Below are 14,887 nucleotides of genomic sequence, written 5' to 3' on the forward strand. Positions count from 1 at the left end.
TGATTTTGTCAAATTTCACCAAAATCCCTTATCTTGACCGTTTTGGAATGTAAAAATCGTTCTGTTAGAATTAAACTTTGACAAAAACAGCTCTGTTTAACTTTTTCACATGTCTTTAAGGCAACTTAAAACAATTATTGTCTTGTAACCATGAACTTTATAATTGGGGCCAAATATGGCACTTACCGAACTTACTCCTTTTCGCCAATTACCAAAATCTAAATTAATTCATACAGGTAACAGTCTAAATTCCCTCCAATCTGTATCCCATCTAATCCCTTTTTATTTTACTTTCAATTGTGTCACCCATGTCATTTTCATTGACTAGATATAGTCTGATAGTGTATATGCAACAAATTTGATGTTCATATTGATACAAAAAACAGAATTTTACTTTTTTGAATTTTCAGGTATCTCCCATCTCCATTCAGGTAACTTCATTCAGTTTTGCACATATTATTTTCAAAATTTAAGACTTATGCAAGCCCTGCTTTTATAAAGTATAGCATAAAAGAACTTTTCAAAAGAAACTTATAAGGAATTAAGGAAGCTAGAATCAGAAACAGGCAAGTGATGGTATTTAGATGTGAAACATTACTGCTTATGGTACCTGGAAACGATCAATGGAATCCAGTACAACAATAGCTCCACCTGGTGTCCTAGATGATATCCTCTCTAACCACCGGGGAAACTCCTCCACTATTCTGACAGGATCAGAAGTCAATTGTGGAGGGGAATTCAACTGTTGCATCAACTAGATTAAATAAAAAATACACAGAAATATTAATTTAAGTAAAGAATAAAAAGACACAAAAATTTTATTTTTAAAATTTGACAAATATTGCAAAAGCTTGAGCTCAAACAGTCATCTTGAAATGTTCATTGTGGTCATGGGCACTAGGTGTGAAAAGACTCTACATTCCAACTTTTTAAGAATTGTACTGTTTTTTACAAAATTAAAAGTTAAATTTAAGAACACATGAGTATAGTCTTTCACTATGTCTGAGTGGTATTGTCTAAAATGTAGTACATATATTTGTCTTTTTTTTATACATTCAAAGGACACATCTACAGGTCAGAAGATTTGTACCCAATGTTCTCAAATATATATAGACTACCTGTCTATATTGAATCAGCACTGACAATGGACTCTCTACCAACAAAATGATACAATCTACTGGTACACAGAGACTACCTGTCTATAGAGGACAAATTACCTGAGCAGTAAGTCTTCTCATCATCATAATTGGATCAGCACTGACCGTAGACTCTCTTCCAACAAAATGGTACAATAGGAGACTGCTGGGAATTTTCTCCTGTTGTAACTGGATCCTACAAAAGGGGAGACAATTATAAACATTTTACCATGGCAACTTAACAAGAAAATCCTTTTCCTTAAAAAAACAAGAGTGCACACACTGAAATGTCTCGCCTTCTATACTAATCATTGATATTATGTTGATAGTCCTAAGTATAAAGCTAAGCTTTATTACAACTGTCACATAAACTTAACATTAACCAAGATAACTAAACAAAGACCAATGAACCTTGAAAATGAGGTCAAGGTCAGATGAACCAAGCCAGGCAGACATGTACAGCTAACAATGCTTCTATACAACATATATAGTTGACCCATTACTTATGATTTAAGAAAAATAGACCAAAACACAAAAACTTAACACTGTGCAATGAACCGTAAAAATGAGGTCACGGTCAAATAAAACCTGCGCAACTGACATAAAGATCATAAAATATTTCCATACACCAAATATAGTTGACCTATGGCATACAGTATTAGATAAAAAGACCGAAACTCAAAAACTTAACTTTGACCACTGAACCATGAAAATGAGGTCAACGTCACATGACATCTGCCCGCTAGATATGTACACCTTACAATCATTCCATACAACAAATATAGTAGACCTATTGCATATAGTATGAGAAAAATAGACCAAAACACAAAAATTTAACTATAACCACTGAACCATGAAAATGAGGTCAAGGTCAGATGACACCTGCCAGTTGGACATGTACACCTTACAGTCCTTCCATACACCGAATATACTAGCCCTATTGCTTATAGTATCTGAGATATGGACTTGACCACGAAAACTTAACCTTGTTCACTGATCCATGAAATGAGGTCGAGGTCAAGTGAAAACTGTCTGACAGACATGAGGACCTTGCAAGGTACGCACATATTAAATATAATTATCCTATTACTTATAATAAGAGAGAATTCAACATTACAAAAAATTTGAAATTTTTTTTCAAGTGGTCACTGAACCATGAAAATGAGGTCAAGGACATTGGACATGTGACTGACGGAAACTTCGTAACATGAAGCATCTATATACAAAGTATGAAGCATCCAGGTCTTCCACCTTCTAAAATATAAAGCTTTTAAGAAGTGAGCTAACACCGCCGCCGGATCACTATCCCTATGTCGAGCTTTCTGCAACAAAAGTTGCAGGCTCGACAAAAAACTGTGTTTATAGATAATAATTATAATGTTTAATAAAAGTGTTTCAGCATTCAATGAGGGACATTTTTGCTAATTTGCAAATAATATATAAAATAGCAAATAAAATACAATGGGTTTATTATTCATAGTACCGGTATACCATTTTTTTTAGGATTTTGAGGGGGGAATAGGTGAAATTTAAATGTCCATTTAATTATCTATAGGCTTGTATGCAGACTTTGCAAAACCATGAAATCAAATGTCAAAATTTCCTTATCTACAAAACTTGGTACTGATGAAAATAAATATTTCAAGGTAGCGAAAATATCTCCTATAGTAAATTTGATCAAAATTTTGTAAAAAATAAACTACTCACCATTTGGCAAGAAGAAGAGACCTGCCACATCCTGATGGGCCTAAAATCAACAATGGTGGCAATGGTCCTGCTGACAACACATGACCATTTAGTCTCTCATAATGCTGAAAACAAACATAATAGAAGATGTCGTAGTTTATAGTGAATTTAGGGTGCTGTGTAATTGACTGTGTTAATTCTTTATACATGAACATTGAAATTTCAAATATCAATTAAAGTTTTGAATCCAATATTAAAGTATAAGCTATACAGGTTTTAGCAATTCAGACATATATAAACATACTATTTTTAAAAATCTGCCATTGTCAATTGAGGGATTTGACCATCACAAACGAAATTTTATTGGTAATGTAGTGAAAATTTGGTGATCATGTTTTTAGGTTACTACCATATTCAAATTAATATTTATTGATTTAGATAAAATAAATTCTACTACTGCATCAAGTGTGATACAATATTTCTCCACTCAAGACAGATCAATTTGCAAATTTTAAACATAAGACTAGACAAGCCAGTGGCGGATCCAGGGGGGGGGTCCGGGGGTTGGAACCCCCCCCATTTGTTTGGCCGATCAATGCATTTGAATGGGAGCATATAGTTGGAACCCACCCTTTACTCTGGGTTGGGAACCCCCCTTTTTTAAAATGGCTGGATCCGCGCCTGCAAGCCTTAATTTTTTAATTGACAAAAGTGGAGATTTATATAGTGGTATAAGATTAAATAATGGAATCTCTTTCTCACATAATATTTAGACAATATGTAGACAAATGAATGATCTGCATAAATTTGTGTTATTTTTATGTAACATCATGTTTGAGATTTTACAATAGGAATATCAGAAGAAAATCCAGAAGATTTGAAGTCATTACTAAAATTTTGACCAATGAACATCTGAGATCAGATGAACCCCTACATTAGTAAAGATAAATAAGCAACAGGTCAGGAAAACAATAAATTGACTAAGAATTAAAGAAATATATGCTTAAAAACGTCTAATTTTTGTGAATACTTATTTTGCGTTAGTCCATTTAACTTTGTGGCCATTTAATTCCACAATTTTCTTGTTTGCTCATTCTATTAACTTAACGGAAGACCAAACTTTTAATATTCGCAACAATTCATATTTTATTTCCCATTACATGAAAGTTGCAAAAATAAGATTGGTTTTCATTTATGTTAATACCCTTTCAAATCCTAATTCACAACTTGAGCTTTTAGCTAGGTTAATAGCTTCTAATTGTTCATTGTCACTCTGTACATCCCAAACATGGCCGCCACATAACTGGTCTGGACCATCATCCTCATTCTCATCCTCTTCTCCCTCTGCTCTTGATTCCAACCCAATCTCCTGAAATAAATATCAAGTGTGGAAACACAAAAATGTCTTGTGAAGTATGATTGACTTTTGTTTGATAATGTCACATGTCACATATTCCATGCATATTATGAGAAGATATTACAAAAAGTATATATATATTTGATTGATGTTTGACAAACAACTAAAGGCCAATATTTTTGTTTTGACATTATTATGTAAATTAGACAAGTATCATTACAAATTGATAAAAAGGTGAGGATACACAATGTTGTACAAACTCTTATGACAAACCAAATCTGCTCATGAAAGATTCTTTGAGATCAAAGCTTAATTATTCTTCTTTGTAATCTTATCTTGTTGTGAACATAATTCAAATGAAAAATATACTTTACATATATATAGTTAAAAACAATAAAAGCTACTTACTGCAGAGAGAATTTTTTCAATCTCTGAGCTAGCTTGCTCCACACCTCGACTAGGACTTGTATACCCATCTATGATCTTAGCAGTCCTCTTCTCTCTTATCTTTGATTTTAGGTCTTTAGCATCACTGTGACCTGATTTGATCCTGTAATAAATAAGAAAAAAAACTCATCAGAGATACCAGGATTAACTTTTGTATTTACGCCAGACGCTCGTTTCGTCTACAAAAGACTCATAAGTGACGCTCGAAACCAAAAAAGTTTAAAAGGCCAAATAAAGAACAAAGTTGAAGAGCATTGAGGACCAAAATTCCTAAAAGTTTTGCCAAATATAGCTAAGGTAATCTATTCCTGAGGTAGAAAAGCCTTAGTATTTCAAAAATTCAAAAGTTTTGTAAACAGTTAAAGTATAAATACTGTAAACCAACTTATTTAAAACCAACTTGTTTAATTTTGCGACTTTCGCGAGTAGAAATATATCGTGAATTTAAATCGTCGCGAATATTTAAAACTTTCATTATTTGTTACTTAACTACATCAAGTAAATTTGAGAATCATCAAAATTAAATCGGCGCGAAATTGACTGGAAAGGACTGCACACGTAATAAAGTTTTCGCGAAAAATAAGTTGGTTTAGTTTAAACATATTTATTTACAGTGGATTGGGAAACAAGTTTTGCAACTTATATTATTCCCTTTCCACTTTGCAGGTGCAAGTTCTGCCTTGTAGCGGCATTAGCCTACTCTTTTTCGAAATCCACAAGGGTGTCTTTAACGTGCAAGAGATATGGCTCTCTCTTAACACGGGTCAGCCATTTATCGTCCCCTTCCGACGGACTATCATCGTTTCCTCAGGACCATACTCGCAGATGGTGTCAAGGGAGAGCCGAAAATTGAGTTCCTGAAATTTTCATCCCAAACGGGAATGGAACCAGGAACCAGTAAGTTGGTTTACAGTATGACTAGTCAGTGTGAAACAAACTAGGTTCTCTCTGTGAGTTTTGAACAGACTTAGGATTTGTCAGAAAGGAGAATTGAGTCAAGCTGGTACCAGACCTTACAAAGCAGGTTATAACTTCTAAGACAACTTTACTTTATAATTACCTATATTTTTAGGAATAAAATGCTGATACTTACCCTTTGACATCCCTAAAACAGAATATCGCTGACTTGGCAGTTGGATTGTCTAAATATCCTATTTTATACTCTACACTTGTAAATCTGGAATAGAAAGAAATATTCATATCTTATTCTCTTGATTTATTAGTAAAATCAAAGGAAAAAATAATGTGAGTATTTCTTGTAATAAAAACTCTTCTTAAGTGTATACTAGAATTTATCATGCTGTAAGCACAAACCATGACCTTACATACAAATTGTCAAAAGATTATCAGTTTTTTTTCGTAATATTTTTTAAATATAAAAAAGAAGATGTGGTATAATTGCCAATGAGACAACTATCCACAAAAGACCAAAATGACACAGACATTAACAACTATAGGTCACTGTACGGCCTTCAACAATGAGCAAAGCCCATACCGCATAGTAAGCTGTAAACCCTCTGTGCATTTACTTATTTACTAGACTTAAAACTGATAAGAATATATACTAGGTAGATTTGATATGCTATAAACGATTTGGCTTATCATGATTCAAATTAATTTTGAAAATATTCAGATAAATGTTTTCACTTATAACCTTAACATTACCAACGATCCATAAAAATGAGGTAAAAATTTACATGGCTGCTGGATAAGTATATCTGGTCAAACTGTAACAAGCCAGATAAGTTTGCAATAAACAGATTATAAAAGAACATATATTGTGGATTCATTTATTCTTGTAGGAACCAATTCTCATGGATTAAGGAAAAATTGTATTTTCATGGATATGTTATTTCATGATTATGCCAAAGTCAGCAAATAAGTCTACACATCTACTTTTGCATAGGTACTATTTCTGTACTAAAAATCTGTAGTACTGGAAATTTACTTTTAATATTCAGTACTATTTTGTTACTTTAAAATTATTGTAATATTTAGGTACCTGTTTTTTACAGTACTTAATTTGTACTTGAAATTGTGGTACTACAGATTGTTAGTTACTACCGTTACATTTTCAGCATTTTGAAAGTTTTTCTATATCAAATCTCTTAAAATTATGATTTTCAAACATGGAATATTGTATTATTTCTGTACCAAAATATTTAGTACAAATCAAGTACTGTAAAATACAAGTACCTAAATATTACAATAATTTTAAAGTAAAGAAATTGTACTAAATATTAAAAGTAAATTTCCAGTACTACATATGATTAGTACAGAAATAGTACCTATGCAAAAGTAGCTGTGATATCAAATATCTATATAAAATGTGTAATTTGTTGAACACCATTTAAATTTAGAAAGTCTTATAATAACAACACTTGAGGGACTGCTGCATAAAATTTATTGATGGACATGTTTCGGTGCATCTTACGACAACGTCATAGTATAGTGGTAGTTATGAAAGAGGAAGTGAAAGTGAAAGTATAAATAGAAAAAATATATAGATTGTCAACATGAAAATGAAAGTAAAATAAAATTGTTCGTGTATAGAGTCTATGTTATTAATGCCTTAGCTGGAAAATGTTGTAAATTGAATGAAAAAACACACATCATTTAAATTTGCAGTTCACCTATACCATGTCCACCCGGGAAATTGATGAAATTGGCATTCCACAAATAATAATGAATCTACAGTAAAAACTGTTTATTTATAATATTTTTTTTACACTTACTTATCTGTTGAATCTCCTAAAAAGGCCAAAAATATACAGGATTTAGATATCTGTTGTTTTCTGGAAATCTGTTGATGCCATAAGAACTGCATGAAAAATAAATACAAATACAAGTAAGTATGACTGCTGATTGATGTTTGGTGTTTAACGCCACTTTCAACACCATTGGCTATATTGAGCGAGCAATCTTTTTTATTGGTGGAAGAAACAGTAGTGGCTTAAAGAAACATGACGTTGAGCAGCAAAACTGACAATCCTAGTCGTTTGGAGTTGGAGTAGAATGCACTTGCCAAAAGCAGGGTTGAAATCACAACTCTATTGCTGACAGGTAAATGAATTATTTGAATTGTTTTAGGGGTCATCCATAATTGTCAACCATTTTCCAAAGTGTACAAAACGTACACTTGGGGGGAGGGGGTTAAAAAATCTACATTTTTACCGTACGCTTTTTTTTTATTTCTAGAATTTATTTCGTTTCCGTAGCCGTAGGGAAGGTCGATGTATAAAATCGAGATTTGGCTTGGGTGTGTTTCTCTTCTTATTTCATCTTTATTATTTTCACTTGATGATATTTATTTCGATATCATAACTCTCCTCAATCCGGATTGAACGATTAAAAGATCAAATCATATGAAAACTAAATCTTTCAAAAATGTAAACTTGTCAAAAATTTTAAACAAAGAGTTTGCAAGCATTTCTCAGTACCCCCGATTGTCAATTTCACCTGCTTTATTATAGATCGTTATCGTTTCACTCTGTTTAATAAACAAAACTAATGGAAACACTAAATTCTTTGAATGTTTTGATTTTGACAGGACGCCATTGTGTGAAAAGATTTTAAACTTGTCCTTCGATTAATTTCCTTGTAATGTATTCCAAAACAGTAAACCAGTAAACCGGAAGTAAACCTATTTTTCTTAGTATAAGCCTCCTTTAATTAGGAGCACCTCCATATGAAGTTTAACCTTAACCTTGAAAATTGTCCAATATATGTACACGTTACAGTATATATACATAAACGATAATAGTGCCATGATTGGCATATTTACAGGGACCTTTTAAATAGAAATACAGACGGGAAATTTAAAAACTTAAAATGTTTTAAAACATTACACTTTTATTGGTTGCTGTCTTGAGCTCTGATTCCATCAACAACTGTCAGTCCATATTTTACCAATGTAATATATGCATTTATATAACCATACATTTCCCTTTCTTTGATTCTTAGCATAGTTTATGTACCCTTTTGTTAATCTTTTGCATGCTTTAGGTGCCCTTTTTCATTGATAGGGGAAACACTAATCTTTGAACTCTTTATTCTAACAAAACACAAGCATCACAGATAGATGTCATAAAAAAAAACAGTCAGATATGTTTTAGTTTATTTTCAATGCAAATTTCTATATTAAACTAAAATATAATAAACAGGATCTTCTTTTTATTAAGAATGATTGATTCCTCTCTTGAAATCTGAAAATGGTTGATGTACACTTTTTGAGGGAGGGTGGGGGGTCTGTAAAAGTGTACGTTTTGTACACTTTGGAAAATGGTTGACAATTATGGATGACCCCTTACATTGTCAATTCGAGATCTTTTATAGCTGACTATGCGGTATGGGCTTTGCTCATTGTTGAAGGCCATACAGTGACCTATAGTTGTTAATTTTTATGTCATTTGGTCTCTTGTAGAGAATTGTCTCATTGGCAATCATACCACATCTTCCTTTTTTTATATTTGGCCATCAAGATACCATTGAAGTAAGTAAATCAATTGTTGAATCATGGTCTGCCACATAGTGGGCAAGATGAAATTTATGTCTAATTATATGTATACCTGTTGTGATACTGTGGATGTGTCATCGTAAGGTAGGTGTGTCATCACTAAACTTCTGCCCTCTGTTTCACACATGGCCTGCAGACGTGGATAATAATCCTAAAATAAAAACAGAATTTTAACTATAACTGTAAGGTGAAGACAATCAGTAACATAGGTATGTATAAATTCTACAAACATTATTTATTTTACAGTGTCTGAATATTTTTTTAACTTGACTCCTGAAAAGCATGTTCATTGTCTGAATACAAAAATATAGAGATCAGAATTTCAACCTCTTTAATCCAATCTCTGGAAAACTAATCTCAAAACTCATTGTATATGGTTTGATGTGTGGATTAATCTTGATTAGGTTTTAAACCACTATATGTGTTTTCTGTATAAGCAAAAATGATATTAATCGTTAGCATGGAACTTAAAGACAGTAGAAAACTTACCTTGATCAGGATTTCAACTTCTGTATGTGTATCTCTGGGAGCAGAAATGTAGATTCTAAGCACAGTAATCAGTGTGTATGAATAATGATGGCTTGTAGATATAAAACTTACCTTGATAAGGATTTCCACTTCTGTATGTGTATCTCTGGGAGCAGATATGTAGATTCTAAGTACAGGACTGAGTGAATGCTCGGGAGCACTAGGTAAATTCTGTGACAAATTGGATAATACAGTACTCCAATCCTCTGTAAATATATATGCATATAACGTGGCATGATTGACAATTAGAAATCTATCCAACAGTGTATTAATGATGCAGAATTAAGCAACTACATTCTGCCTTTGCGTTGAGTGGTTCACAGCCATTTTATTTTCATAAATTAGTCCCAAATTCACTATAGCCTAACATTTCTTTAATATGTAAATTTACAGAAACATTTAATGTCATGTGTAGCTTTGTAAAGCCTGATGTTGTTTTTTTTTTCACTTGTCATTATATGATTATCAATTAAACAATTTTTCTAATCATTTGCACAGCAATAATTCACTAGCATAACTATTGCAAAATTATACAATAATGAATTATCAACCCTTCAAACAAGAAAGACAACTCTTGATAAACACATGTTTAAAAGGGAGTCGTATCAGCACAATTATAATCTCTGTCAATGCTATTTTACATTAAACAAAGGGAAATAACTATTGTTATAAATCCAGAAAATACTGCGAGGTTTTTTATAAAGGTTAAAGTGACTTGGTGAGTATTGCAATAATAAGAACATGCATTTTGATAACTGATACAAATATCTGAATGCTGTTTTCCCAAATACCAATAATAAATCTTGCATTATTCTCCAGTCTTCAAAAATTGCAAAATAAAAATGCACCTAATAATTACTGATAAACAATACCTTTATTGACATTTGTAAACATGCCTTCTGGTTCTACCATACTATGAACAAACTCTGGTAACCTTGGTGATGGTTGTTGTAGCTGCATTGTACTACTGAGGGATGGCTCTCCATCCATATTGGGCCACCACTCACCAGGGTTGTTGTTACCTGTGGTGTAAAAATAAGAATGTCTTTTAGCAAGCTGTGTTTTATGTTCTTCTGTGGGTTTTTTTTCTCTCTTGCTTTATGTTAGTGGTTGTTTTGTGATTCAGGCTGATTTAATTCCCAATTACCAACTGATTGTTATATAAAAAAGAAGATGTGGTATGATTGCCAATGAGACAACTGTCCACAAGAGACCAAAATGACACAGACATTAACAACTATAGGTCAACGTACGGCCTTCAACAATGAGCAAAGCCCATACCACATAGTCAGCTATAAAAGGCCCCGATAAGACAATGTAAAACAATTCAAACGAGAAAACTAACAGCCTTATTTATATAAAAAAATGAACGAAAAATAGCTTGTTCTTATATTATTATGTTACACAACTGTCAAAGGTTAGGTGCACGATTGACTGCACACAAACATACTTAAGGATGTTATGTTTTGGGATTTTTGTCAGATTTTCAGAATCCTCTGGTTTTATCCATTTGAATGCCTTAAACCACTTTGCCCATTAACCCCCATTTTTCTTTTTATAAATCTTGTATATGTATAATCATAAGCCATCTGTAAAAGTCTTAGAAAATCCTTGTCATTATTTAATAGATTTTGAGAACTTTAACTGGTCAATGATAAAGCAATGAAAGATCAAGAGAAAACATTTTCCTGCCAAAATTGCAATGGCTGATATCTCAAAAACAAGCGCATTGACCTATATATTTTTTTTTTTTTTGCTTTTTTGCTTCCTTTATTAATCCCCTTTCAATATGTACTAGTGTTAAGAAAAGCTGATTATTTTTTAACTGAGTAGCGAACTTCCTTAAGTTGAGCTCTTTTTTGGGCCCAAGTCAGAACCCTTAAATTCAGTGGTTACAATTGGTTTGTAATAAAAAAAAGTTTTTTGTTTTGTCCTAAATGAGCAGGGGTTTTTTTGGCGGGACTTGTTTCACATTTTATCATATTGAAGTCTTTTATAACTGACTATACAGTATGGAATTTGTTGAATGTTGAAAGCCAATATGGTGACATAAAGCTGCTTAAATATATGTCATTTGGATAATTTAGGACAGTTGTCTATTTGGAATTCATACCTCAACAACTTATTGTATATTATTAAACATCAAAAGCAATGTGTGTCAATCCATCTTAATCTTAATATCAAAAGAAATTTCATTCAATAAATCTATCTTACAATGTCTTCAATAGAATTGACACAATAAAAGTTTCAGGTTGTAACATATAACAGGCTATTATTTGAATTTGGAATTATTTTCAATTATGGAATTTGCATAATTTCTTGTGCTTGAAATTTTTTTTAAATACCATGTTTATTTGGTATTATAATGTTTGAGTCATTCCTAACACTTTCCGTATAATGTATTTTGTATAGATAGTGTTGTGCGCGGCACAGTACATTCTATTGAAAATGTACTATCTTCTTTGTTAAAGACAGTGTTATACGCAGCACAGAACTTTCAAGTACAGAATAAACATGGAATTTTATATAAAATTTCAAGCAGAAGAAATTATGCAAATTCCATAATTAAAAATAATTCCAAGTTCAAATAATAGCCTGTTATATGTTCTATTTATGGAAATATAGGTGATGTCAGTTACAAAAGAGCAAAGTTATCTTTTACTCAACTTACTATTTTCTATTTACTTACTATTTTCATCATATTCCTGTCTGGATTGAGCATCAACATCTTCTATGGAATAACCTAAAGCAATTTTTGCCAATTTGTTTTCCAACCTTCTTTTTTCTCTTAAAATATTTTGTAATTCTCTCTCCATTGTTTCTCTGAAAATCTGATGAAAATAAAATAAACAACCTTCATATTCAAACTTTCAATATAAAATATTTTTTTTAAGACTTAGACTTTCAGATTGTTTTTTTGACAAATGCAAGCTATTTAAGTTATTAACTTCTGCTGCTTTCTCCAGCAAAATTAAGCTATTAGGCCATTACTGATCACAGGGGTAGTGTTTACCATTTTTTGTTGTTGTTTATTTGTTGTTTTTTTTTGCATTTAACCCCTTCAATCAAACTTCTGAACAAATTATATGAATATTTGACCATCATACTGATTATTGTTAAAAATATATAGCATAATTTTCAATTTGTTTCTATTCTTTAAATGTTTGTTATTTTTCAAGCACTTATTTCATAAATTAAAGCAAATTTGTTATTTATACATGAATATAATGAAATATCAGAACTGCAATGAGAGTTTCTCATTTCTTGATTCTTTGGGATTATTTTACCTATTTTTTTTCTATGTTTTTCCCCTGGCTTTATTTCAGGTTTGCCCATTATTCTCTATTGAACCCTAACAGATAATTTCATGAAAAGACATTTACCATGAAACAAATTGAAACAAAATAGTTTCTACTTCAGTCAACCTTTAATAAATAATTCACCATAAAAAAGTATTAACATGTCAAAAGTTTTACTTTGAAATTTCTCTGCAGTTTTCCTCGTTCATCTTCAAATGTAGCTGCCCTGATCAGTGCATGTTGTTCCGCCTCAAGTGACATATCTCTCTCGCCCCGGAGGTTAGTGCATGTTTTCTGTAGTACTACTAATTCTGCCTTCAGTTTCTTGTTTTCTCTTATTAGTTGCTGTTCTTTCCTACTTGAGTTAGCCATTTCATTGTCTTTATTAATTCTGAAATATATACTCTGGCAATGAATAATATTTTTCCTCAATTTTTTTTCTTTCTTATAGGTACAACCAATTCTAGTTATATCTCAAAGTCAACAGGACAATAGAAATATTTTGAGATACCTGCAGTTTGACTGAAACGAAAATCCGAAATTTGACAGACCAAGGGACACAATCCTTTAAATCTATCTGGATGAATATGGGAAGGGGGTCAATATTCCAGTCTCAGGCAGTGGCAGATCCAGGGGGAGTTCCGGGGGTGCGCACCCCCCCTTTATTTTTGCCGATCAATGCATTTGTATCGGGACATATGTTTTGCACCCCCCCCTTTGCCCTGGGTGCCCTGGGTTAGCACCCCCCTTTCGAAAATTCCTGCATCCGCCCCTGTCAGGTAAATGTATTTGTATGTTATGGTGTTTCATTAATATATTAGCATTGTTTTTACTTATTTAATTATTTCTTTGAACAGTTACAATGTTTCCCTGTTGCTTTTATCCTAGAGAGTAACTTAAATTCCAATCGATCTTAGTGTTATTTAATTCATTTAAAGTTGACAATTTTGTTTATTCTCCAATACAAGAAATTTTAGAAAATTTAGATTTCTTTAGATTTTTTTTATCTCAATCTTTCTATTCAAGAGAAAATATAAATAGATTAAAGATGACAATTTCTGTAGATTTAAGGTGTTCACCAAGGGAAGTCTTAATCCTACTTTATACATATCATTCATATTTTTTTTTTAACCTTATTTTATTATCTTCTGCATTTTATATACTGGCAAAGAATGACACTTTTGTGAAAATAACTTATCAATTATTCAAATAGTCTCTACCTACATCATACATGTATAGTATTTAGTGCTCTTCAAAAGGTCCCTCATGGGGGTTGTCCAAGTAATCACATAATCACAAATTCTTACCAATATAGTCACATAATCATTCATTAATTTTCAAACAAGATAATCAAGTAATCAAAATTACAGTCATAAAATATCAAATAATCATGAAATATTTGGTGAAAAAATTAACCTTGTATTTTCCTGAAACAAGTGACAATTTTCATATTCAATGTTACAGTATCAATGAGTAAGGGGGCGACCATTTGACTACTGCACAACAATTCCAGAAAAAAATGCTCCTTTTGCGGTTTAAGCAAGGTACCAGTCTTGTATTACAACTCCAGTTTCCGGTGCATGTCAAAACATGTAGGGAAACAAAATTGTCCATTTTTTTCTGGACTCAATTTTTTTCTGATGATTATAAGTTCATGCTGAATTGAAACATATACATGTATATGTAGATTGAAAAAAAATTAGCATTTTTTCGGGGATATCAATCCAGGAAAATTGAAGGATATCATGTTTACTGGAAGTGGTGCAGCCTAGTTAAAACAGCAAACAGGAAGTAGAAAAAACATGTTTTGACTATAGAGTTTTTTATTCTTCATGGCATGACCACTTTTTTTTCTTAAATTAAATCACAATTTCACATTAGTTCATACATGATATGAACATGAACATTTTTTTCTATG

At 31.9% G+C, this 14,887-nt stretch overlaps 1 protein-coding gene across 1 annotated transcript in view; it reads right to left on the bottom strand.

Annotated features, from left to right (window-relative positions):
• Positions 1-14,887, bottom strand: part of LOC139503605 (nephrocystin-3-like) — a 34,945-nt gene that overhangs the window by 17,009 nt on the left and 3,049 nt on the right. The window contains exons 3-14 of the mRNA XM_071293414.1: positions 13,147-13,360; positions 12,360-12,501; positions 10,543-10,692; positions 9,743-9,876; positions 9,195-9,293; positions 7,362-7,447; positions 5,720-5,803; positions 4,588-4,729; positions 4,027-4,191; positions 2,844-2,947; positions 1,218-1,332; positions 611-754 (exon numbers count right to left, since the gene is read on the bottom strand). Of these exons, the coding sequence (XP_071149515.1) occupies positions 611-754; positions 1,218-1,332; positions 2,844-2,947; positions 4,027-4,191; positions 4,588-4,729; positions 5,720-5,803; positions 7,362-7,447; positions 9,195-9,293; positions 9,743-9,876; positions 10,543-10,692; positions 12,360-12,501; positions 13,147-13,360 (1,579 nt within the window). The remainder of the gene's footprint in view (positions 1-610; positions 755-1,217; positions 1,333-2,843; positions 2,948-4,026; positions 4,192-4,587; positions 4,730-5,719; positions 5,804-7,361; positions 7,448-9,194; positions 9,294-9,742; positions 9,877-10,542; positions 10,693-12,359; positions 12,502-13,146; positions 13,361-14,887) is intronic.

Source organism: Mytilus edulis, chromosome 14 (genome assembly GCF_963676685.1).
Source record: "Mytilus edulis chromosome 14, xbMytEdul2.2, whole genome shotgun sequence".
Taxonomy (NCBI): Eukaryota; Metazoa; Mollusca; class Bivalvia; order Mytilida; family Mytilidae; genus Mytilus; species Mytilus edulis.